At 48.0% G+C, this 26,213-nt stretch overlaps 2 protein-coding genes across 5 annotated transcripts in view; both read right to left on the reverse strand.

The window, feature by feature from the left end:
* Positions 1 to 14,792, reverse strand: part of MYO5C (myosin VC) — a 90,478-nt gene extending 75,686 nt beyond the window's left edge. The window contains exons 1-2 of the mRNA XM_075532307.1: positions 14,773 to 14,792; positions 13,354 to 13,648 (exon numbers count right to left, since the gene is read on the reverse strand). Coding sequence (XP_075388422.1) covers positions 13,354 to 13,648; positions 14,773 to 14,792 — 315 coding nt within the window. The remainder of the gene's footprint in view (positions 1 to 13,353; positions 13,649 to 14,772) is intronic.
* Positions 14,793 to 16,618: 1,826 nt separating this feature from the next.
* MYO5A (myosin VA) overlaps positions 16,619 to 26,213 on the reverse strand; it is a 200,474-nt gene continuing 190,879 nt past the window's right edge. For all 4 annotated transcript variants that reach the window (XM_075532004.1, XM_075532003.1, XM_075532002.1 and 1 more), the window contains 2 exons: positions 24,679 to 24,759; positions 16,619 to 22,712 (listed from right to left, as the gene is read on the reverse strand). In XM_075532004.1, the coding sequence (XP_075388119.1) occupies positions 22,560 to 22,712; positions 24,679 to 24,759 (234 nt within the window). In that variant the 3' untranslated portion in view covers positions 16,619 to 22,559. The remainder of the gene's footprint in view (positions 22,713 to 24,678; positions 24,760 to 26,213) is intronic.

Consider the following 26,213-nt stretch of genomic DNA (forward strand, 5'->3'; position numbering starts at 1 on the left):
TGTTGGACTTGTGGGCTTGGGCAGCACTGGGTTGGGCTGTTTTCTTGATGAGCACTTAACCTTTATATAAAACTCTCTCTTTTACATGAGTTTCTGTGGATTTGTTTCTCTCAAGCACGCAGACTAATACAAAGGTCTTCCTCTTTCTCACGATCCTCTATTTTATCAGCCGTCTCCCAGCGACGGGTTGGTCTCTGCTGCCATCCTCTCCAAAGAACGAGGGGGGGGGGGGCAAAGTCTCCCCATCAACACTTCTGAGGAGCATTCTGGCTGTACTTCCGTCAGGACAGATGTGGTTGCTCTTTGGCAGTCCGTGGTACTTAGACCATTCTTCCCCAACACCATCATTCGAACACATTCGTTTTCTTCAGTGCTTCTTCTGCATCGTTTGGCTTTAACGGGTTTTACGAAGCAACTGAAAACAGCATGGCTCGGACCAGGCACCCTTTAGTCCCTCAAGGGACATCTCTCTCCTAACACTTGTGCAGCAGCTTCGTCCATGCGTCACCATGAATTGAGAGCAACTCAAAGTCAACTAGCCTTGAACTTTCCACTGCAACCAACTCCCCGGAGTCCAAATGCTTTCACAGCGAGAGTTGGGCTAGATGGGCGAAAGCAGCATCGAATGGTGGGCAGTGTGAGGACACCCATAACCGACCTTCCACGTCTCCCCCGGCGCGACGGCAATGACCCACTCTCCTCCAGGCTGCCCACACCCTGCTGGATCCTGGTGGCCTCACAGGCAGGGTTGCCAGTCATTTAGAGCCTCCCAGCTGAAACCCAGCCTGGTAAGTAAACATGAAGAAAGTTTACCCAGTTGCATATGAAGTTACACCCACTTGTTCCCTCCCCACCGTCACCACATTCCCCAGGGCAGCATTGCGCACCAAGGGAGGGCTCCCTGGGAAGCCTCTGGACACAGAACCGCAGCCATTTAGACAAACACCCTAACTAACTCTCCCAAGACCTCCTCAGTGGGCAATTCCTTCCATGAGCCAGGGGCCTCCCAGACTCGGACCACAGTTAAGTCCCCAGAGCCAGCCCTGCCTCCCTGGGAGCACGCCCCATGGAGGAATGACGTGGCTTATCAGACTCAGGAGAGGCTCCTGCGGCCAGGAAAGGTTTCGGGAGCACCACATACTTGCTGACTCAGGCCACAGACCTCACCTCTTTATTCCCCATTCACACGCCTTCCGGCATTTAAAGGGTCATTCTTTCAGGGAAATTAAAAAAATGGACCTGCCCCAGACCAAGAACCCAAACCTAATGCTGGCAAGGTGATTCTATGTCATGGCAGCCCTATGGCACAGGTAGACCTGCTGTACGGAGTTTCTGGGGCTACAAACTGATGCCATCAACCTTTCTTACAGTTCCTCGTGTTGTGGGGACCCCGCGTGGGGGCGTATCTGCATGTGGGCGGACCCGCCTGGGGACGGATAGAGGAGCGGTGTCTCAGTTCCTAAGACCATCGGGAATATGGTCTTAGGCGACCCCTATGAAAGGGTCGTTTGTCCCCCAAAGGGGTCACAACCCACAGGTTGAGAACCGCTGCTGTAAAGCTTTCCAGACGCTGCCGGCCTCATCTGTCTCCCGTGATGCAGCTGATGGTTTTTAGCTGAGAGCAACCTCGTGGTGATCAGCCCAGTGCTCAACCCATTGTGCCATCAGGGTACCATATTATACCCGACAGTACATTTTAAAGGATTCCTTCTGCCAGGAAGTTCCTTCCTGTTTGGGAATCTCCCTTTGACTGCGATTGACTCATTTGGGACAAAAGTATATGCAGCAAAACAGCCACGGATTCTCTCGCAGGTGTCTTACTTATTGGCCACGGTTACCCTTAATCAGTGAGCATTCTCTATCACCATCAAAGAAACTCAGCATTCCAGAAGCAAAAACTCCCTCCCTGGGTAACCAATAAATAAACTTTGGCCTCTGCACACAGCCTGTGTTTGTTCTTTTGTGATTGACATATACCATTCCATCCACATAATGTGTTCAAACTCCACCCATGAGGGAGCACAGATCGGCATGTCATGCTTCTTGCTGGCAGTGTAGTATTCCATTGAATGGATGTACCGCATTTTGCTTATTCATCCATGGATGTTGCCTGCTTTGTTGAGTCTTCCCCAGTGAGCCTGGGAGCTTGTCATGGGGTACAGAACGGAGAATCAAATTCTCTTCCAAGAGCCGTGTCCCACACTGAAAAGGAGGCTCCACATTGCAGGTCAGCAAGAGTAGTCAGGCCACCCCACAACCACTTCCTCCTCACTCAGACCTCACAGCCCCCACCCAGGCTGCCCCGGCCATCTCCTCCTGCTCCAAGGGCCAAAGTGACCAAGGCCCTGCTCATGCCAGGCAGGATCTGGACGGTCTTGTCCATTCCACAACTTCCCAAACCAACCTTCTACCACTGTGCCATGAAGGCCGGCCACCCAGATCTTTCAACGGAAGTCTAGACACATGTCCCACTGTCTTCCAGACGTAAACCCCTATGTGTCCTTGGATAGTCAAAATCAACAAATTCAGTTGACCATTATACCTCCCCCACACTTGCTCCTTATGCTCTAGCCCATCAGTTCAGAAAAGTGAGGCCATGCTGGGTCCCTTTTTCCATACCCCAGTTCCAAAGGGCCACCTGCCGACTGCTGGGATGTCTATATCATCCCAGTTTTAAATATGAGAAGAATTAAGACCCACAAATTACAGGACAAGAGATTTTTTTAAAAGGTAAGAAATATTTGAAAAAGAAATCGGTATTAAGAGACTTCCAAGGGAAGGAGTGGTGGTGTCTGATAGTTAATGGGCGCACCGAGCTGCCAATCGCAAGTCAGTGGTTCGAACCCACCAGTAACTCTGCAGCCTTTGAAAGATCTAAAGGTGTGGAAACCCAAAGGGGCAGCTCTTCTCTGTCCTACAGGGTCTCCAGGAGCTGGAAGCCATGAGATGCCAGTGGGTTTCTGTGGTGTGGGAGGCTGTGCAGCATCGAGAGAGATGCACGCTGCACACTGCAAAGTCAGAATGCAGCTGGAGAAGAGTGGAAATGAGAACAGACCATTAGAAAGGCAGGCGTATGCAAAGTGTGAGGGCAGTTTCTCAACAAAGAGACAAACTCACTGCCATCGAGTCAATACTGACTCATCGCGACCCTACAGGACAGGGTAGAACTGCCCCTGTGGGTGCCCGAGACTGGAGCTCGTTATGGGGGTAGAAAGCTCCGTCTTTCTCCCAAAGAGCTGCTGGTGGTCTTGAACTGCTGACCTAGTGAATTGTAATCCAATAGGCAACCATGATGCCGTCGGGCTCCTTCAAGGGCAACTTAGACTTCCCAACAACTTCCCTACATATTTTGAAGATCAAAAATTTCTTCTTCAAATTATGAAGTCAATATTTGAGACCCCCTATTTTAATATGTAGAAATCAACGGATGATCCATGTTAAACGTTTCACAGGTGGAGTTGATGCCCAGCTTTTTGTTTTTTTAAGTTTTATTAGTAAGCATCCACATGTCATACATTCAATCATTCAAGCATATAGAGAAGAGTTATACCATTATCACCACAGACGATTCTAGAACATTTTCTTCTTCCTTGTACGCATTTTTTCTAATTGTGGTAAAAATATACACAACAAAAAGTTCCCCAAGTCAATAACTTCTACATGTATAATTCAGTGCCATTGATTATATATTTTATTTGTGTTATACAATTATTAGTATTCTTTTCCAAATTATTCCACTACCAATAGACACCAGGCTTGTTGATAAGAAAAATTCTGACTTTTCTTTTAAGAGTTTCTGTGCACAGATGGAGAAGTTCTGCCATCTTATAACAAGACGGGAATATTTTCATTTCAAGAAAGGAGTTTGAACTCTGATAGACCCATTTTGCAATTCAGAACATTTGACTCTCCGTTTATTGCACCAAACTCACTAGCAGTCAGTCGATTACGACTCAGAAAGACCTTGTAGGGCAGAGTGGAACTTCTGTAGGTTTCAGAGACTGTACATGTTCAAGGGAGCAGAACACCTCATCTTTCTCTTACAGAGTAGCTGGTGGGCTCAAGCAGCTGACCTTGTGGCCAGCAGTCAAACACATAGCCCACTACACCTGCCATCGGGGCTCCTTATTCATGGTACAGTGACTCTTACTTCTGGCCCCTCTTTAAGATAACACATTAGCTCGGTCTGCTATTCAGTTCCTAATAAAGGCGAAGGGATGCTTGGGGAAAATTCCAAGTTCATGTAATTTGCTCTGTTCAAATAAATCCTTCATCAAAGGGCACCCTGTGGAATACGACTTGACCTAAACAACAGCCTACTTGAAATTAAGCCAGCATGCACTCCTTCTATCTCAGAGCCGCGAACACTACATCAAAACAACCTGATTGTTTTATGGGCAAAGAGTGGCATATATACCCAGAGATGAGCCTAACTGTTAAAGCAATAAAATGTCTGTTGGCCATGTTGTTTAATCCCTGTGTAGTAGCTCCCTAAGCTGGGAACAGAGAAGTTAAAGAACTTCAATCCTGCTAGGAAGCGGCAGAACCAGAACTTCACTCCGTCACCACACCTGGTATGTCTCAGGGAGAGAGTATGTATTGACTCTGCTTAATAATTACTACTACTACTACCAACCTAAGGAAAACCCTTGGCTGCATTGAAGGGGCTGCCAGGAGGGAGCAGCCTCACAGTTCCACTGCACATGGGGCTGAGCACACCAGATCTAGAGAACCATGCCATTACAGGGAGACCAAGGCAGTGTAGTGCACCCGGCAGGAGGGGGGCAGAGGAAGGAAAACCAAACCCAGACTCTCTGCCCTTGAGTCCATTCCGACTCACAGGGGCTCTACAGGAAAGGGCAGAAAGGTCAATGCTATGAGACAAGGCTGGTGGGAACGACTCCTCCAGCTCACCCCTACCCACTCCTGCAGTCTCAGCTTCCTTCTCTGTCTCCCTCTCAAGATCTGCATGTCTTAGTCTCCTGCCACCACAGGCTCACGTCCCTTCTCCTCTCCGAGGCTAGCCTACGTCTGTCTTTCTGGCGTCTCCAACGTCCGGTCCTCTGCTGGGCCCTTTCCTTTAGCCTGCCACCCTGCTCAGGGTCCCTCTTTCCACCCCCACAGCTGTACAGAAAGAGCAGTAAACCCGAAGACCTCCTAGCTACTGAATCTAACTACACTTTCCTCCAGCTACATCCATCCTCCTCGATTTCTGTGTCTACTATGCATTCATATATAACTCTATGTATGTGAGGGTTCCAAAAATGTTACTGTCTTTCAATTCCATTTCCACAAACTTTTTTGAAGCCCCCAATTCTCCCCCCAAACAAACAAACAAACAAACAAAAAACCAGGAGTTGTGCTGGGTGGAACGGAGCTTTTTCAGTAGGACGCATTTTCATGCACCCAGTGGCAGCATCTGGGAAGGTGAGAAGGTTCTCTCTGGTCACAGTGAATGTTTTCGTAAAAGTAGTTTCGCTTGAACCTCGCTTTTTGTGATGGCCGATTTAAGAGAACCGCGTGTGGCTGTGAAACTTTGTTTGCAAGAAAATTTCGACTCCTAGTGCATTTGGAGTTCATTCTACCAGGTCAGCCTGTTCATCAAGCTTTCTAGTGAGAGGTTCTGAAAAGATTGAGTACCGGTGTGTAACAAAAAAGGCCTGATTTGTGGCAGATGGGGAACTGGTTTTGTCACCACAACAATGTACTTGCTCACGTAGCCATCTCAGTGCACTAGTTTTGGGAAAAAAACAGCATGCCTCTCTTCCCCACGCACCTTCCTCACCTGACCTTGCTCCGTGTGTCTTTTTATGGTTCCGAGAATGAAGTGGGACATGAAAGGACAAACATTTGATGATGGAGAAGAGGTGAAACAAAATAAACCCCCCAAAACGAGGGAGGTGCTGCCAGCCATCTAAACAAAGGAGTTTGAAAAATATCTCCGAGAATGGAATAGCAGATTTGACAAATGTATCAGGTGTAATGGAGAGTACTTTGAAGGTGATAAAGTTGTTTTATAAAAAAAATTTTAATGCATATCTTTGAAAATTGCATTTTGGGGTGGTGGTGGGATACCGCTTTCGTACACCCAAACCCAACCTAATGCTGTCCAGTTGATTCTGATTCAAAGCAACCCTACAGGACCAGAACAGAACTGCTCCATTGGGTTTCTGCAGGAGGAAGACAAAGCTTTCTACTCCTGTAAACAGTTGCAGTCTTGAACACTCACAGGGACAGTTCTAGGGCATCCTAAAAGGTTGTTAGGAGTGGACATGGACTGGATGGCAGTGAGTGAGTGAGTGAGTGAGTGAGTGAGTGAGTGAGTGAGTGAGTGAGTGAGTGAGAGTGAGTGAGAGTGAGTGAGTGAGTGAGAGAGTGAGTGAGTGAGTGAGTGAGTGAGGTTGTAAATCTTTGCAGAGCAGAAAGTTTCATCGTCCTCCGGTGGTGTTTGAACTGTTGACCTCGTGGTTAGCAGCCTGATGCTTAACCTACTATGCCAGCCAGGTTCCTCATACAGGAACACACACACACACACACACACACACACACACACACACACACGTTGTTGTCTGCCACTGAGCTGATTCTGATCCACAGCTCTCCTAGATGGTAGGGTAGAGCTGCCCTAGGTGTGCTTCCAAGGTCGATTGTTGTCCTAATCAAACCACAGCGACCCTCTGCCCAACAAAAGGAAACACTGCCCCGTCCTTCACCATCCTCACAATCGTTCCTAGGCGCGAGCCCATTTGTTGCAGCCACCGCATCAGTCCAGCCTGTCCTGGGTCTTCCTCTTTTTCGCTGCCCCACTACTTGACCAAGCCTGATGTCCTTCTCCAGTGGCTGGTCTCTCCTGACAACATGTCCCAAGTATGTGAGATGAAGGCTCTCCATCCGTGCCTCGGATGCCTTCTGGCTCTGCTTCTTCCAAGACAGATTTGTTGCTTCTTTTGGCACTTTCAATATTCTTCACCAGCACCAGAAGTTATTCTATTTACATACTTATATAAGTTTATCATCACACGACACAGACAATGCCCTTGCCTTCATTGTCCCACCTCTTACCCCATGTCATTACGAACCCTCCATCAGTAGCATGTCCATGATCTCAGATGGTGCCATCAGGTGTCCCACCCTACCCCTTTGTGGGACCCTGGGGTTGGCACTGCCTTGGGTTCTTGGAGGGAATAAAATGAGAAATAACCAGGTGTTGAGGGGAAGTAGGTACGAATGGGGTGGACTGGTGGGTGGGGGAGGGCAGGTCATAGCCTATGACGAGGAGGAGGATGACAAAGACGTGGCACGGAGGAGGCAGGGGTGGGAGGTAGCGAGGACACAGGCATTTACTCCTGGCTTTGTCCCTTTTACGTGCCTTTGGGCAACTAACTGAAGCCCAGTATGTTTCAAAGCTGGATGACAACTTCTAGCACATGGGGCTGTTGGTTCGGGCTCAGGAAGGAGTCGCCACATGCAGGTCCTAAGACGACATCTGGACCTAAGAGGCATTCCCTGACTGTGATTCCGAACAGTCGCCACCTGGACAATCAACTTCTCCCCCAGAGGATTTTTCCCAGAAGCATAAAGACCCACTCACTGATTCCTGCACAAAGGCGCACACCTGTTGAATGTCTCCACTCTTCCTTGCTCTTTAAAAGCTCTTGGTCAAGTGGGTGAGACGTGGCATTCATGAGCAGTTACAACTCAATAGGGGAAGGTGCCCGGATGCAGATCAGCACCGGCAGTGGGGGTTGGGGGAGGTGGGCTGGCTGCCAAAAACTTCTCAGAAGAGGTGCTGCCCCAGGTGAGTCTGGGAGGGGCAGTTGCGAATGAGCAGAGCAGATATTCCAGAGCGAGCCGGAAGCTGGTGAAGCTCTACAGAGGGAGCGGCTGTTATAGGGAATGTGAGCCAAGGCAGACGTGGGGTGGCAGGGAGGCCAGGGGGTGACGTTGAGAGGCAGAGCCCCACAGCTCCTCAGTGAGCCTGAGAGCAGCAGGAGCCCATGGCAAAGCTCAAGGCAGGCATGGCCAGACCGGTTTCCCTGCACCTTGGAACATTGCTAAGGCAGGCTGCCAAGTAGCTTTAGTAAAGAGGTGGGTCATTTTACACCTGGACGGGCAGACTGCGGCCCCTCCTCCAGGACTGCCCTCTTCCTCATGAAGCCTCTCTTCAGGTGGGTCCTGGGCCAGCTCTCCGTCTCCTCCTGTGTGTGAAAGTGGCCCATCTTGCTCCTGGAGGCATTCCCAGGGGCTCTCCACCTTGTCTCTCTCTTGACAAGTCCCTCACCGCCTGCAGTTAAGGTCTCTGAACAAAAGACTCAGCCCCAGGCTCTACAGGGGCCTCAGCGCTAGCACTTCCAGGCCCCCTTCCCCCATGCCAACCTCTGCAGGGACAAAACTTGCCTCTAAGAAAGATTTTGGCTTCCTGATGTCCCTAACTCCCATCACAGGCACTACTCTGCTCTGCTCTCAATCATCCAGACCCAACGCTCACGGTGATCCAGCACCCTCCCCCTCCCCACACCCTGTGTCCACTCCAGGACCTCTAATTCCCGTGACATGGAGGTGGCTAGCATAGTCAACCTCTTAAAACGTCCACTTGACCTTGTCATCTCCCATTCAAACTTCCAGGAGAGCCCTTCTTCTGGAGGCGACAGCCCTGACCTAACTCTTGGGTTGCTACGACCCCACCCCACTCCACTCCACTCCCCCCACCCCCACCTCCTCTCTGCTCTGTCTCCCACCATACTCTTCCAAGCCTTTTCTAAAATAAGTTTTATTGACTTATAATTCACACATCACACAATTCAATAGTTTCGACTATATTAAAAAGAATTGTGCAATCACCAGCACAATCAATTTTAGAACAGCTTTCTTGTGCTCATGATTATTAGCACCCTATCTCTTCCCAACCTCTCCTGCCAGAACTCTAAGAACCTATGAATGCGGTTACTGTCTCTATAGATTTACCTCTCCTGGATTTCCAATTTTAGTACATGTGCTGCCAAAGCCAACATGATCCTGGATTTCATATATCGAAAAACACACCATCCTCCCAAACAAAACCGAACCAGCAACAATAAGGAAATAAAACAGAGAACCCCCAAAGAAAAGAAAGCAGAAACGATTAAAAACCGAGAACAAATTTAGAATGAATCCAAAAGGAGAACAAACGGTAAGCCGTTACATTTTGACCTGACTACACCTACATCAGTCTACTTTCCAATGCATTCTGTAGGAGAGCAAGGCTATCCACACCCCAGGCCAATGATCAGAGGGAATTCACTGGACGCTTAATCCACGTGGGGGGGGCTCCCCTTTCACTGTCATTCTTACCCTTCTGTAAACTGGGCCCTCGGAATGTAAGCTGTCATAGCATTCCCTCCTCGGGCCTTGAATTTAATTATTTACAATCCTTAGATCACACAGCTTGGTGGGCCTCTTCCATGCAGACTCAGCGAACACCTCACTTACATGGCTGCCTGTTTTAAATCTTCAAGACCCCACTTGCTATTCTTCCTGACAGCTGGCACCACCTGATTTCTTTACCACACTTTGCTACAGCAGCCGTATTGCCAGTGATGTCTTCATGATCCTCCCATGCCACCTAAAACTAGTTGCCCTCGAGTGACGGTAATTTTGGTTCACCGGGACCTCATGTGAATCAGAGCAGAATTGTGCCCCATCTGGTTTTCAGTGGCTGGCTTTTGGAAACAGATTGCCAGGCCTTTCTTTTGAGGTGCCTTGGGGTAGACTGAACTGCCAATCTCTCTGTTGCCAGCCAAGCTAGTTATCTGCTGGCACAACGGGGGGTGACGCGACATGCCATCCTCCTTGCCTTCGCTTGCACTATATCTTAGGTCGTGAATTTGTTTCCCCTCTCTCTCCAGCCTCCTTTACATCCTCTCCGAGTGTCTCCCCAGTGACGCTGGAGACCTCCCCTCCAAAGCCTTCACCGAGTCTGGCTCCTTTCAACTATAAACATTCTCTTCTCCCTCTTAAATCACACGTGAGTTTCCGTGTGTATCTTGTGCTAGTTGTCACATTCGGTCTTTGACCGAGGGGGTAGAGGTTCCAAATTCAGCCCTACGGTGGCACTGTGGGTGAGGCGCTGGGCTGCTAATTTCGAGGTCGGTGGTTTAAATGCCTCAGCCACTCCGCAGAAGGAAGGTGAGGCTGGATGTTCCCGTAGAGATCTCCAAGCTTCGAATTCCTATGTCGTGTCGCTGTGAGTCGGAACCATCCCTTGTGTGTCAGCTTGTCACGCTACGATGTTTTGTGGGTTGCTCTGATCCTGGAAGCTATGTCACTGGTATTTCAGCAGAGCTTCCAGACTAAGAACAGACTATGAAGAATGAGGAATCAGCCACAGAGCACCTATGGACAGCGGCTAAACATTGTTACCCGAAATAGAAGCAGAGCATCGCCAGAGATGGTGGCAGGAGATGAGCTAGCTCCTCAGGTCAGAAGGCACGCAAAAACACGACTGAGGAAGAGCTGCCTCCTCAAAGCAGAGTTGATCACAGTGAGGCAGATGGAGCACAGTCTGTGACCACAAAGCCTTCAGCCCTTCATTTGCCGTCGGGACACGGCCCAGAGTGAGAAAAACAGCTGATACCATGTCCTAGCCATGCCAGGACAGTTGTGAGGATGTCACAGGACGGCCGGGTTTCCTTCTGTTGGACATTGGGTCACCACTGTGAGTCGCTACGGACTCGACGGCACCCAACAGCACCGTCATGAGGCAGAATCGACGCCATGACGGTGGGTTTGGGTCAATCAGGAAACTCAAGAGCCATTCACTTTGTATGTACGGTACTCCGTAACAGACAATGCTGTATATGTGTATTATTGAGGGTGATCCAATGTGTCTTAAGAGGAGATTGGAGAGGGGGCCACGGGGCAACAGCCAGGCCCACAGCCATGTGCAGGATCTGTGTTTGCCTCTGACTGCAGGAATCAGGTTCTGATGGCTCTGAAGGGTTGTGTGGCCCAGACAGCGGGGAGACAGGGCACCCTTGTGGGGCTGAATGTGGCCATGGACCCCCATCTAGACACTTACGGCAGCCTGCTAGATCTGGGGCAGGGTGGAGGGAAGACAAGAAGGCGTGGGACCAGGGAAGCAGCCACGACTGCTGAGTATTTGTTTCCGTTTAAAGAAAGAACTCGAACAAAGCAAGCTCTCTAAAAACCAACCCAGCAGCTTCTTACAGCAGGCAGCTCAGCTTCCCACGTGCGGCTTGAGGAAGCGGGGCTGCCTGACCACCTGAGAGGGGGTGGCAGCCCGGGAGCACAGCCTTCTCTCTCCTCTGGGAGTCTGATTCTCTGCCCATCCAAGCTAGCCATCATGGAGCTCGTCCACACTAGTGTTTCCGCAGCTCTGCCCCGTACCCATGGGCCGTTAGTAAATATTTGAGGAGTGAGCCACCAGATGATCCGAAGATTGTAGTGCTGACACCCATAAATTGTTCGCTTCCGGATGAACTGTCAGTTACTTAATATAGGCTGATCACCCACAGTGTCCTTTGTCCTCCAAAAGAAGCACCTTCTAGGAGTATTTTTGTTCTAGAATTTTCTCTTACCGCCAGTCAACTGAAGCCGTAAGAAGCGCTCTGGGCTGTCTGATGGCCCGCCTTCTCCCTGGTCAAACTATGCTACGCGGAGAACTAGGGCAATTCAAACAGCGTTCAGTCAGAAGTCCAGTTAACCGGAGGGGAACTGGAGGGGGCAATATGGCTTGGGTAATTAGTATTGACTTGTACCTGGCGCTGCAAGCTAGGCATTGAGTGTTCTGTGAACCGAAGAGTGGGTGGTTCAAAGCCACCCGCTGCTCCACAGAAGGATAAGGCTATTGGCTCTCCCATCCCCATCAGATTGACAGTCTCAGAAAGCCCAATCAGGGGCCTCTAGGAGTCAGAATCCACTGGACAGCAGTGCGAGGGGTAACTAGGCAGAGCAGAAGGGAACAAAGGTTTATTTAAGTCAACGAAACTTGTTTCAACTGTTTTTGAATCTATAGCAAAGGTGCCATTCTGAAGACAAATTTAGGGCCCGTGTCTGGGAAAGAGGTCTGACCCACCTGAATGTTGGGGACTCTATATTTCCCATCATAGATATATGATATGCATATTTACATATATACACTCCCCCCCACCCCCAAACACAACTTATCCAACCAAGTGATCAAACTCATCTCAGAGGGCCCAGCATCCTTGGGGAATGCTGCCCTTCCCAAGTGAGGTGTGGGGTCTTGGCCAGAGAAATGGGCTTTGGTCACAAACAGCAAGGAAGAATATTCTAGTGTGTTCCACAGAGTCAGTGTGTTTGCGAAAGGGGCTTTGTTAACTACCTGCAAAAACAAAACCCATTCCCATGAGGTTGATTCCCACGGACCCCAGAAGAGCAGGCAGAACTGCCTGCCTCCACTCCCCACTCCCCAGGGTTTCTGAGCCTGTACAACTTGATCCAGAAGCCTCCTCAGTCTTCCTAGGTGTGGCTGGTGTGTTTGAACCAGATCTTTCCGTTAGCAAGCAGCCCAACTCTTAAGCACTACACGCCAGCCACCAGTACACCTTGTGAATTGTCACACACACACACACACACACACACACACACACACAGTCCACAGTCTCCTCTTACTTCCATAGTGCCACTGATGGGCTTGAAGAGACAACCTTTCATTTCCCAGCCCAATGGTAAGGCGCTCAACTCTACTGAATTCTCAGACTGTAACTCTTTACATATCGGTAAATGGAGAGCCCTGTCTTTCTCCCACGGAAAGGGGTAGGGGTGGGGGCGGGGACACTGGTCTTGCAGATGGGCAGCCCAACGTGTAACCACTATGCCAGGGCTCCTGTGCAGCACAGTATGTATGTTAAATGACGAGTGTGCGACTGCACAGCAGGTTAGTGGAGTCCCCAGGTGACTTCTGGGCCACACACCTGGCAAAGGAACGAAGGGATCCCCACTCCTGGCGTTCCCAGGTGTTGCACAGTAGAACTGTTCCTGGCTATCATCTTAAGGTGGCTTTTCGGGCATGGGCACAGTTGAATGCACTTGTGGCATTCTGAAGACGTCCTGAATATTACCGTTGTAAACGTGGCGTTGTGGGGTGGTGGTGGTGTGGGGGGTGGGGTGGAGGGGGGGGTAATGTTTCAGATATTCGTCTTTGCCATGCTTTAGGGAAGTCCTGGTCGGGAGACAAGGCGGTCCGAGGTGCCCGCCAGCGTCCCCCAGTCTGTCCAGCCCGCCCCCGAAGACCCGGGCGAAAGTGGGCGCCTTCCCATCTGCAGTCGAAGCTGCAGGGGTGGGAGGTGGCCCGGGTGCCACGTCCACTCCGCGCCGCGCGCCCCTGCCTACCTGGGTGTACAGCTCCGCCACCGCCATGGGCGAGGCTGTTCGGGCCCGGAGGCCCCGGTGCCCGGGCGGCCCCGGGAGTGGAGCACCGTCCGCGGGAGCGCAGCGTCGATCACCGCGGTGCCATCCGGCGGGAGCTCCCCGGCACAACTCGCCGCTGTCCCGAAGGCTGGCGGCGAGGAGCGGAAAGTCGCGGAAAGCCCGCCCCCTCCTCCGCGGATTGGTCCTTACGGGCCCCGCGCGGCCAGTCCTCGCTGCTATTGGCCGGGGCCGGGCCGGGGCGGAGCGGCCCTCCTCCCTGCAGGTGCCGGGCGGTCCAGAGGGTCCACCTGGCGGGAGGCGCAGCAGACTCGGGCCAATGAATTCCTGGGGCGCCGCTTCTTTCTCCAGGGGGATAGAGAGGAAGCACGCGCTTCAAAGGGCCCTAGCTTTCTAGCACATTCTGAAACGGAGTCTTCCAACTCCGTTCTTTCCCAAGATTTTTATATTAGCCGTCTTGTGCCCCCTCGAACTCTCAAATGATTTCAGAATTAGCTTTGGTTTTGGTTTAGTATTGCTATCTCCTGCACGTACGTATTATATATCAAAGATATAAAATTAACAATTTGTTTAAAATTTTGTCGTTCTCAGAATATGCGTCTCCCTTCTTTGGCTACATTTATTCTTTTAAAAAATAATAAGTATATTGAGTATTTTATTCTTTCTGATGCCATTGCAAATAAAATTGCTTTCTTCACTAAAGGACTGGCCGCGACAAGTGTATAAAAGGCACAACTGATATTTGTTTATTGATCTTGGATCTGCAGCCTTGCTGATCCAGTTTATTGTTTCCAATAGTCCTTAGGTTGTCTCTATGCAAGGTCATGTCATCTACAAAAAGTTCCACTGCTTTCTTTCCAATGCGGATACTTATTGCTCTCCTCCTCCCTCCCCGCCCCTGCCCCACTCCCCAATTTCTCAGGCTGACATTTAGTGTGTCTTCGGAAGTGGCACCCTTGATTTGCGCCTGATCTTAAGGGAAAACACCCAGCCTTTCACCATTACAAACACTGTGACATTTAAAGACCACTGCCATTGGGTTGAGTGTGACTTGGTGACCTTGTGGGACAGGTAGGATGGCGCCATTGGGTTCCAAGATTTCGAATCTTTACAGGAGCAGACAGCCTCATCTGTCTCCTGAGGAGCAGCTGGTCGATCTGAACTAACCACATCAGCCTTAGCAGCCAGTGCTTAGCCTACTGCTCCACTGGGAGGCCTCAGTATGCTGCTAAAACTAAAAAAAAAGACTAAACTAATTGCCGCTGAGTGGATTCCAGCTCACAGCGCCCCTGCAGCACAAAGCAGAACTGCCCCTGTGGGTTTCTGTCTGATAAAAAGTCCCATCGTTCTCTCTTGAATTGCTGGTGGGCTCAAACTGCCGACCTTTTTGGTTCGTCCAACATGTAGCCCACTATGCCCAGAGGGCCCGTCCCTTAGTGTGATGTTAGCCGTGGTTTTTAAAAAGCAGATTCCCTTTATCTGGTTGAGTAAGTCCCTTTTACACCTAGTTTGGTGAGAGTTTGCCATAAGGCATCTTTGGATTTTTGTCAAATGACTTTCCTCTATTTCGACGATCATGTTGATTTTGTACTTTATTCTAGTCATCTGGTGCACTACATTAACTAAGGAGGCCTGGTGGCTAGGGGGTTGAGCAGTGGACTGTTAGCCCAAACTCCCCAGACATCCCAGGAGAAAGATGAGTCAGTCAGCTTTTGCAAAGATTTATAGTCTCAAAAATCTTTCCTATAGGATCGATCGCTACAAGTCAGATGGACTCCATGCCAGTGGGTTACTACGTTCATTGATTTTTAGACTTTAATTCTACCTTGCAATCCCACGGGACATATAAATCCTTCTATAGGCATTGATAGCATTTTGTTAAGGATTATTTTATCTACGCTCATAAAATATGTTACTTTTCTTATGTTATCTAGTTTGGGTATTTATCAGGACAATACTGGCCTTGCAGAATTAGCTTGCAAACACTGATACTTAAGTCCATGTAACATCTTTGTTCCCCATCGGACATGGGCTAGTGGTTCAATCTAATTTGGCTGCTGCGGTCTCTCCAGGTCTGACATGGTGCCTACAAAAGTGCTTCATAAGCTAGTTAAATGAACGAACAACAACAGAGAGGCTGCTGTTCTTGGTGGTTCTGACTCGCAGCAACCCTGCGTTCTACAGGACTAAACACTGCCTGGTCCTGCACTGGCCTCATAAACACGGTGTCTGTGATACACAATCTACATGAATAACATGCATATTCACGTCCCCATACTCTAAATGAAGATAAGGCTAATTCTACCACATAGCTGGACAGCCTTGCTCTCCCTTACTTAGGCCAGATGAGTGTATCTCCCTACGTCTTTGAGCCTCAGCCTGGACTGAATTTGTTTCATAATTAAAATATACCATTTGATACAGCCATCTGAAAGAGAAAGTCAACTGTGTCATTCATTGCCATTGCTTGGCCCCACTCACGGCAGCTCCTGTCTAGTCCTTCCCCATCCGCTGCAACTGGGGGGCTGGGGTGCTTATTTACACTGGCTGATTTTCAGGGGGAAGGGGCCCTGGCTGCATAGTGGTTACACATTGGGCTGTGCTTTGCAAGGTCTGCAGTTTGAAACCACCAGGTGCAGAAAGATGTGGCTTTCTACTCCCAAAGAGTTACAGTCTCGGAAACCCACAGGGACAGTTCTACCCTGAGTCGGCAGCGACTCAATGGCCATCGTTTGGTTTGGTTTTCAGCGGTAAGTATGCCAAATTCCCCTTGGCTAAATCTATTCCTCTGTTGGAGAATTCCAAAACATCTAGGCATGACTCACTCAGAAGGGAAGACGCAGCCTTTTCTCTAATTGCCTTCTTTGTTCAGAGCAGTGGTTCTCAACCTTCCTCATGCTGGGACCCTTTCATACAGTTCCTCATGTTGTGATGACCCCAACCATAAAATTATTTTCATCGCTAGTTCACAATGGTCATTTGGCTACTGTTATGAATCGGGTGACCCTTGTGAAAGGGTCATTGGACCCCCAAAGGGGTCGCGACCCGCAGGTTGAGAACCGCTGGTTTAGAGGTTTAGCAATTCCGTTCTTCACCATGTTGTCCAGGACGAAAGAGGACATCAACTATGACGTTCTCAAGATTCCGTAGAACGTCAGGGAGGGGAGTGCAGACTCACATCCGCCATTAGGAAGAACGTGCTGTGGAGAATTTAAGAGACACCGGCAAGTCTTTATATGCATGTCTTTATTTGAACAATTTTCTACCATAGCTAGGAGAATACAGCATAAATGGCACACATTTACTAAGTACAACATGAGACACCTACACATTTCGAGCATAATGTCATCTGATCTTGTTTTGGTTTTCATCTTAGCACTAGGTGATATCTAGTCAAAACCTGTATTTCAAAGGCTTTTATTTTTGTGGATCTGAGGTGATTAGTAAGGTTTTCCCCCCAAACTTCTTTGAAGGTATGCGTAATGGGTACAACATAAAACGAGAGTTGGCTGGATAATGGCTTGCACTTCTCAGCACTTCTTTGAATGGATGACTAAGAACTTTCTCCTAAGAACTTTCCACAGAACAAGGGCACCACCACCTGGTTTCTATGCACAGATCAAAGTGAAATTCCTTCTCCAGATTCAACAAGGGAAAATAGGTTGAAAAACTGTAACATTCAGTTTCCTTGTAGGTTATTTCACAGCAAAATTATGTTAAGTACAAAATATCACACACTAAACGGTGTGAGCCCATTTCTCTGCAACATTGTTAAAGCAATTTAACAACAACATCAAAACCCAATATGGATCAAGGAGCTCACAAAAATATATAACAGGAATCATAAATTATAACATACATATCCACAGTTAAAGGGCAGTGAAAAGCCAAATTCCATTTGTAGGGGCAAAAATTAAGTGGATCAAGGGATTTAGAGGACCTGAAATGTGGACTAATATTTTTTAACACATGGTAATATTATATTTGAAGCTCCTGACTTTTAAAAATACGTTCCAAGTCTACTGAACTATGAAGCATTCAATGACATACACCAGTTTCCATTCCAAAAGCATGTCTCCTTTCTAGTACAATATTGTGGGGATGTTAGTCATTGGCAGGCACTCATGGCGCCCTTTAGATTAAGCTAATGCACGTTTTAGCGACACCAAATTATAAAATACATTTTGGCAGACTGTGCAGTGAGAACGTGGATTGGGATTCTAGGTTGATTCGTTTAATACAAGAGACTAGAACTTACAGCACTCAACCTCTTTTTGGAGTCAAAGTTCTTATCGTTTCTTTCTAAAAGACCGCCCGTGAAAGGCTCTAGAGCAGGGGTTCTCAACCTCTGGGTCGCGACCCCTGGGAGGGGGGGAGGTTGAACGACCCTTTCACAGGGGTCGCCCGATTCATAACACTAGCAAAATGATAGTGATGAAGTATCCATGAAAATCCTGTTATGGTTGGGGGTCACCACCACATGAGGAAGTGTATGAAAGGGTCCTGGCATTCGGAAGGCTGAGAACCACTGCTCTAGAGGGTCATACCCTCTATCAAAGCTGGGTCCGTAGAAAAGAGGACATTGAAATATTACCAATTATCTAATGGATCTAATGTTTCTTGCAGATGTTTATGTGCTTACTTGGGACAGATATCCCACCAAGGCAGGAACCTGTTCTCATGTGGAATCTCATTACCCCCCTACTGCTGTTCCTTGTTTGGGAAGAACAGAAAGCAAAGGAAGCAGAACTAACAGGAGGGTGTGCGGGTCATGCCGGAAGGACGAAAGGGCCTGGTGGTGGGAGAGACGAGATCCAACAAAAACCCTGACAACACTGTAAGAAACACAGCAAGATTTCCTCTTCAGGCATGAGATATCCTTTACAGAGAAAGTTCCAGGGAACTTAAGGCAGCTCTAGAAGGGAAGGGGGCAGGGGGTAAGGCGGCCCTCACAGCGCTGCCCGAGAACAAACCACAGTGCACTCATCCATGAACACAGGCCACACCACCGCACAGCACATCTAACGCAAACACTGCAGGCATGCACGCGTTGCAATGTACAATCCCATGCAGATTTGGGTTGGGCTTGCCTAGTGGACGTCCCTCAGGAGGTCCCCAGTGGCCTGGGCTACTCTGTGTGGAGGCCCTAGATCAGGGAAGGTGGCCAAGCCTGACTATCCCGGGGTCTGGCCAGCTCACCTGGTCACTCTCAAAGGGGCTCTGGGGAATGTGTATGGGAGAGAAACCTTCCTTTTAACTTTCGGGAACTTTTCACTGCTTCCTGTCACTTCGGTTGAGACTGCCTGACACCTAATTCACGTCCTACACACAGAGCATCGTACCTCCCAAGGGTCTGAACGCATCACAACCAGTTAGTATGACAGAAAAGAAAACCGCCTGGCTCTGGGCCTTCATCCGTCAGGACAAGTCATACGGTACGCCGCACTGGCTCAGTCCCACAGTCGGGTGGAAAACAGGGCGCACCCGTTGCTGACCCTGCAGGACCCCACGCGTACCAGGAAGAGAATGCCACCTCACCACGGCCACGTTTTAGTCTCTTGCTTCTCATCTGCTCGCACGCCCCCCCCACCCCGTGGCTATGGGCAAGTGGGTAGTTTCCACTGACTGTCATCAGCCAGTCCTACCCGATCTACTGCTGTGAAGAAGAAATGAGGTAACAGAGAAAGAGCATTGAAGTAAAGCGCGTTCGGATGCAAGTTGTGGTTTGTGTGTAACTTTCAACGGGAGAAATGAAGGGTCACCCACTCACCGTTTGCTTTTTGTTTTATCCAAAACAGCCCCAAATACCCAGAGGGTCTCAGCGTATGCCTCCTGGGGAACAAGCTTGTGTGTGTGTGTATGTGTGTGAGAGAGAGAGAGAGAGAGAGAGAGAGAGAGACTGGAGACTGACTGAACACTATGAGGACTTCTCAGGATGATGGTGGCAGGTGCCCCTTTACCTAAGGTGACCAAGAAAAGTATTTCTCACAAAAATCACTACATTGAAATTCCAATAAAGTATTTTCAGTCTTCTTCGCTATGTGAATTAAAAAAAAATCTGACCTATATTACAGATAAGTACTTACCAAGTAAGCATCAACTCTTATTAATAAGCCATTGTAATGAACCACAAAGCAAATTATCCAAACTGGCCCATGTCCCTATCAATTGGCTGTGGAATATATTTTTGTACTTGTTGAAAAAAAGTGTCAGGAAACATGGGGAATTCCCGAGACTTCCAGGGGAAGCAGGAAGCTACACTGTGTGAATCTGAACTCCGGCTCACCGCCCCCACCTCTCGTTAGTTACTTTTAGGCAAGGGCCCAGCTTCCAAATTTCAGCTTTGCCTTCCTAGGGTATGAGAAGAGGGGGTCCAGGGAACAAGGCAATTAAGAAAGGATCTGCTGTGGGGTTTGCGTCTCTTCCCCCGAATCTCTGTGGTGCATCATAGAGGAATGAGGAAGAAGCAGAATAGCGACCGTGTCATGGGTGTTTTGCAGAGAATGGTGAGAACTTGTGCAAAGTGTGACTGGCAGGCACGACAGTAGGAAAGCCAGCAGGGCACTGAGACTAGACAGCACCCACCTACCTTCAAAGAGCAGCACGTGGTGGGTGGTGGGCTCTGTGATTCAGCTGAGGGGAGGAAGAGGGACTGGGTGCAGAGAGCTGGAGGAAGCTGACGGAGCTGGTCGACAGCTGGGCAGAAGGTGGCGTGAACAGTGCTCCGAATGGCCAAGCATCCCAGGCGAGCAGCGCATCATTGCATCCTCGGGGAAGCAATGCAGTCATTCACGGCCTTGGTCCCACAGCGCAAGCTAGTCACAATGCACATTGTCCAGGTTACTGGGAAATGAAAGAGTCTGCGGTTCGAGGCAGGTCTTGGAGGAAGTGGGAACCCTGGGAAGGCAGACCTTTGTGTTTATAGAGTTGGCATGGGGCACAAGTACAGAGCAGGGCTCTAGCATGCCACGGGGTGCCCAGGGAACAGGAGGGAAGACCCGGGCCGGAGAGGCTTCAGGGTATGATCTGTCTGTAGCATTGATGTCTTGAAGGCCTGATCTACTAGATCAGATCAAGCTGGGGCAAGGGTCTTGGAGAGTTTCCATGTGTGAGGTGGGCAGCCTACATCGTGGTTGCACCCCCCTCCCCCCTCTGTTTTTGCTAGCAGCTCCTTCACCCAATCCCCATCTCTGTTGCACAAGGCCACATTCAGTAGTCACCTCAATTAGAAGCCCAATTGTTCCCTGAAAACCGCATTGCCAACCAGGGAAAAGGGAGACACTTGGATCGAATCAGTAGTGTTTGGGGTTGGTTTTGCAAATAAATACAAATAGTCAACAAAATAGATCAGTACATGATACGGTAATAATCACCTACCGCATTCATTCATATTCAAATAATAAAAAATATAGGGGCCTCCTTAACCACTTAGGTAAGCTTACGGCGACTAGAAACCTGGGAGTTTGTATTTCTAGAATCCCTTTGAACAGGTCCCCGATACTGGTCTGTCCAGCAGAGGGCGTACTTCTTCTGTAACTGCAGCCTGCTGCTCTGGGATCTGAGAGGGGAGGCTTTACGGGGACAGCGATGCCAGGAAGCAGCTACTCAAGCCTCTCATGTTAAAGACAGGGAAAATGAGGCCCAAATAAGGAGAAAGGCAGTGTCTACCATCTAAGAATCTTTATCAGAGGCTTGGAAGGGTTTGATTCTCCCGACATATTGCACACAGATAACAGTTAAATGACATAAACCTATGATTATAATGCTGAACCCGAGTTTCTAATGAAAACTAATGATTTGCTTTTGCACAACCTGATGATTTGTTGTATGAGACCCTGGGGTGGGGGGCAGGGAAGGGAGGGAGTCTGTTTAATTAGAATTTCAGAATGGAAACTTAACAGAATCTGGCTCTTAGGGAGCCAAATCCTCTGTAAAATTCAACAATCTTCTATATTTCATATATGTCTTCTTAAAGTATTTCTAATATGATGCTCTTTAAAGTATCTAGTGGTATCTGAGAACACTTACAGCCTATGAAAACGGAATCATAATTAAATATCTACGCTACACCTTCATTTGCATAACCTGTTAGGATAACCAAGGTCTTCAGATTTGAATCATCAGTATTTCAATGATCCTTTCTAGAAGTGACAGATTGATTCTTAATAAATAGAGGAAGAAATGAAACCCACTAAGATTGAGAATGGGCACTGCAGGAATCAAATCTGAAAATGGAAAAATAAGTCACTTCACAGAACACTGTACCCGGATGTGATACCCACCGGGCAAAGTTATTGAGCAAATCACATAATGCATCCTGAATAAATAATGACATCCACAGTAGCCACTTTGTCTAATCAACCCGACCCCCGACGGTCAAACTTCATGTCAGGTGAGTACACCACGTCCAGTCAGTGTCTGTGTCCTCGCCAGGCGAGCCGGTAGGTACTTGCACACAGTCCAGGCAAACTGTGATCTGACTGAATTGTAAACAGAGACGGCCCAGAAATGTTTTCTGCCTGATCAGAATGCCACTTACGTTCTCAAGACCACGGCCCGTAGCAGCAACGTGAAACGCTCAGAGAACCACCGCACAGACGGACAGCCATGTTACGGCTCTTCCCGTAGCTCTCTCAGCAGCGACCCAGAGAAGGAAGTTACTTGACCAAGTACTTTACATATTCCCCGTTTATTTCTTCTCTCCAGTTTGACAGTATCGACAGAACGGACTCCTAGACGGAGGCGTGCTCAGTAGTGATCGCTCTTCCAGTTATTCTGTTAGGGCTCCAAGGAGGCTCCTTAACTGGTTCTGTGCAGGCAACAGCTGACTATGGAATTTATGTTTTTGTACCATTTAGATGCAATACTAAGGATCTAAAATAAATGCTGGCGGCTGTAGACACGTTTTTCCTCCCGCCCTCCCCCTCCGTCTTCCTTCCTTCCTTCACCTGTGTGTAAACGTGGAAGACCTAGCTGCTCGGGGGAGGGGGGTGCTCGACAAGGTAATACAGGTGAGGAGAGCCTTTTTCAGGAGATTTCCAGTTAATACCCTCGTTTGGGAGATAATCAGAGCTTGATCTTTAAAAATGTGGTTTCAGTAGCTTACTTGGAAGGATGGGATCTTATTTCAGGCAAGAAATGCATTGTCAATATTTGCCTGGACTTCCATTTCAGACCCGTGCAATGAATCCCAGGCCCAGGCTGGCTGGAATCTGGATGGTTTCTAGCGCCAGGGAGGATGGGTTAAAGGGGAAGGTGACAGGAAAGATATGTTTCGCATCCATGAGCAGCTGAGGAGAGTCTTTCCTGTCCCTCAAACGCACCTGGGAAGATTGAAAGAAGAAGAGTCAAGCATGGCATTAATTCCCTGACTCTACATGGGCTTTTTTTTTTTTTTTCGGTCCAAAATACTATCAAAAAAAGCCTCAACTAGTAGAGAATGTTTCCCTTTGCTTTCAAAGCACTCAACCTCCCCAATAAGCTGTTATTGAAAAAGCTAATATATTATAAAAAATAAGATAAACAAATCACAGATTAAAAACACACTACTTTTTAATCACTTAAAACATTTCCACTCAAAAGAGTACATTGATGAATAAGCTAAAACAAACAAACAAACGAACTTCACAGCCATTGAATCAATTCTGACTCAGTAATCCTACAGGACAGGGTAGAACTGACCGTGTGAGTTTCCAACTATAGCTCTATAAGGGTGGATATTTTCTTCTTCTTTTTAAATCGTTTTATTGGGGGTTCATAAAACTCTTATCATAATCCATGCATACATCAATTGTGCAAAGCACATTTGTACATTCATTGCCCCCATCATTCTCAAAACATTTGCTCTCTACCTAAGCCCCTGACATCAGGTCCTCATTTTTCCCTTCCCTCCCCACTCCCCCCTCCCTCATGAACCTTGATAATTTATAAATTATTATTTTTTCATATCTTGTCCTGTCTGACATTTCCCTTCACCCACTTCCCTGTTGTCCGTCCCCCAGGGAGGAGGTCACATGTAGATCCTTGTAATTGGTCCCCCTTTCTACCCACTCACCCTCTACCCTCTCAGTATCGCCACTCACACCACTGGTCCTGAAGGGATTAACCACCCTGGATTCCCTATGTTTCCAGTTCCTATCTGTGCCAGTGTACATCTTCTGGTCTAGCCAGACTCACAAGGTAGAATTGGGATCATGATTGTGGAAAGAGGAAGCATTTAGGAATTAGAGGAAAGTTGTATTTTTCATTGTTGCTACATCGCACCCTGACTGTGTTATCTCTTCCCTGAGACCCTTCTGTAAGGGGATGTCCAGCGGCCTAGAAATGGGATTTAGGTCTCCACTCCGCACTCCCACCCCTCAGCCACTATGGTAAGAATTTTTGTTCTGATGATGCCTGATACCTGATCCCTTCAACACCTTGTGATCACACAGGCTGGTGTGCATCTTCCATGTGGGCTTTATTGCTTCTGAGCTAGATGGCCGCTTGCTTACCTTCAAGCCTTTAAGACCCCAGACACTATCTCTTTTGAAAGCCAGGCACCATCAGCTTTCTTCGCCACATTTGCTTATGCACCCATTTGTTTTCAGCAATCATATCATGGGGGTGAGTACACAATATGATTTTTTGTTCTTTGATGCCTGATAACTGATCCCTTCAGCACCTCGTGATCGCACAGGCTGGTGTGCTTCTTCCATGTAGGCTTTGTTGCTTCTGAGCTAGATGGCCGCTTGTTTACCTTCAAGCCTTTAAGACCCCAGACACTGTATCTTTTGATAGCCGTTCACCATTAGCTTTCTTTACCACATTTGCTTATTCATCAGCTTTGTCTTCAGCGGTTGTGTTGGGAAGGTGAGCAACATAAAATGTCAATTTAATAGAAGAAAGTATTCTTGCATTGAGGGAGTACTTGAGTGGAGGCCCAATGTCCTTCTGCTACCTTAATACTAAACCTATAAATATAGGCGCATAGATCTATTTCCCCAACCTCATATATAAATTTACATATGTACATGTCTTCATCTAGACCTCTATAAATGCCCTTTGTCTCCCAGCTCTTTCCTCTATTTCCTTTGACTTCCCTCCTATCCGACTATCATGCTCACCAGGGTTTCAGCAATTCCTCTTGGTTACCTTACCCTTGATCATGCCCAACCAGGCCTCCCACACAGGGTAGACATTTTCACCCTTCTCTCAGCTGGTGGTTTTGAACTGCTGATCCTGTGGTCCGTAGCCCAATTCATAACCCCAAGAGGCAGGGGTAGGTGGAGATGGGGGAACAGCTCTTACCTGTATAGTGCGAATAAATGATACGGAGACTCTTTCTTCAAACTCGTTTACTGGAGTATACAAAAACAGCACTTTGACAATCTGTAAGACATGAGATGGTCGCAGATCTTAGCACATCAGCAAATGCACCCGGGGAGCCACTGATGCGGGGTGGGGTGGGATGGGGGGAAGGGCAGGCGCCTGCACACACATTCATCGGCTCTACTCAGGGAGACGGGAGAGGGAGCAGGTTGGGAGGGCAGGTTTACCTTTGATTACCTAAGTGTTCACACGTATGTAGTCTTTGTATGAGTTTTAGAGAGACAGGATAGATTTGGGAGAATGCCACATGAAACATGCCTCCACCCCCAACCGCGCGCCTCCCAAAGCAGCAATTGCCAACAGTGTCCTCAGTGTTCATTTACTATTGTCTGTACATTACACATTCTACTTTCCATATATGCTTGGATGGCATTCGGCAATTGGCTCATCTCGCTTCAAGTGGCACATTTCCAGCGAGAGTTAAAAATAGAGGAACTAAATCTTAGTTCTTTGAAATCATATTTTTGCAAAAGATAACTTATTATAACTAAATAATAACAAAGGCCTTTAAAATGAACCAATTAATTAGAGGCTAGGAAGGGCTTTAAAAGCCGCTGAGAGACACAGTTTGGCCGTAGTGAAGGAGCAGTATAGTAATTTTTGCCCTGTGTCCAACTCTCATTGCTTTCTTAAATAATGCTCAGTCACACATTTTAAAATGGTATAAGTGAATATTTTACGCATTTTAGTCTAAAAAGGTTTTCTACACACATATATTTTCCTTTTCTCAGTAGTATTTTAAGTTTTATACCACTGAATTGATTAATGGTGTTCCTAGAATTACCAAATGTCTCATAGAGGTTATTTATATTATTTATCAAGACACTGAAACGCTCCCCCTAAAAGAGACCAGCGATATACACAGACCAGAGGTACACAAATGCACTCTGAGCTTGCACTTAACTGCAAGTCCTGATCTGAGACCAACCAGGTCTCACAATGTGCCCCTGCTCCTTCACGAGGGCGAGTAACACCCCTGCCGTGGGGTCCCAGGATTATTAGCAGGAACCTCGATGCTCAGAGCTGGATGGGAGCTGACAGGGAACTGTCTTTGAGCCTAAAATCAGAGCACCTGGTTTGCAGAAGGCTGTGGATGACAGTGAACGTCCCAAACCCATTACAGGGCGCCCACAGGGAATTCCCTCAGTTAACTGACCAAAGATGCGAACCGTCTTGTCCTCAGAGTGCGTTGGCAAGCAGATTACTACACCTTGGCGAAAATGTCACATTTTACCACTGCTTTCCCCTTTTGACCCATTTTTAACTTGTTCTACTTTTTGTTATTTTCTGCTGTCTCCTGGATTGAGGGTTTTCTGTGTTTTATTCTGTTGTTGTTGGGGATCTTTTCTGTGTGGTTTTCTTAATATGAAATTCAAGATAGGAAAATCTATAGAGATAGTAATTAGACTGATACTTTCTCAGGGTTATGGCAAAGGAACTTGAAGGGGGAATGG

Source organism: Tenrec ecaudatus, chromosome 14 (assembly GCF_050624435.1).
Source record: "Tenrec ecaudatus isolate mTenEca1 chromosome 14, mTenEca1.hap1, whole genome shotgun sequence".
Taxonomy (NCBI): domain Eukaryota; kingdom Metazoa; phylum Chordata; class Mammalia; order Afrosoricida; family Tenrecidae; genus Tenrec; species Tenrec ecaudatus.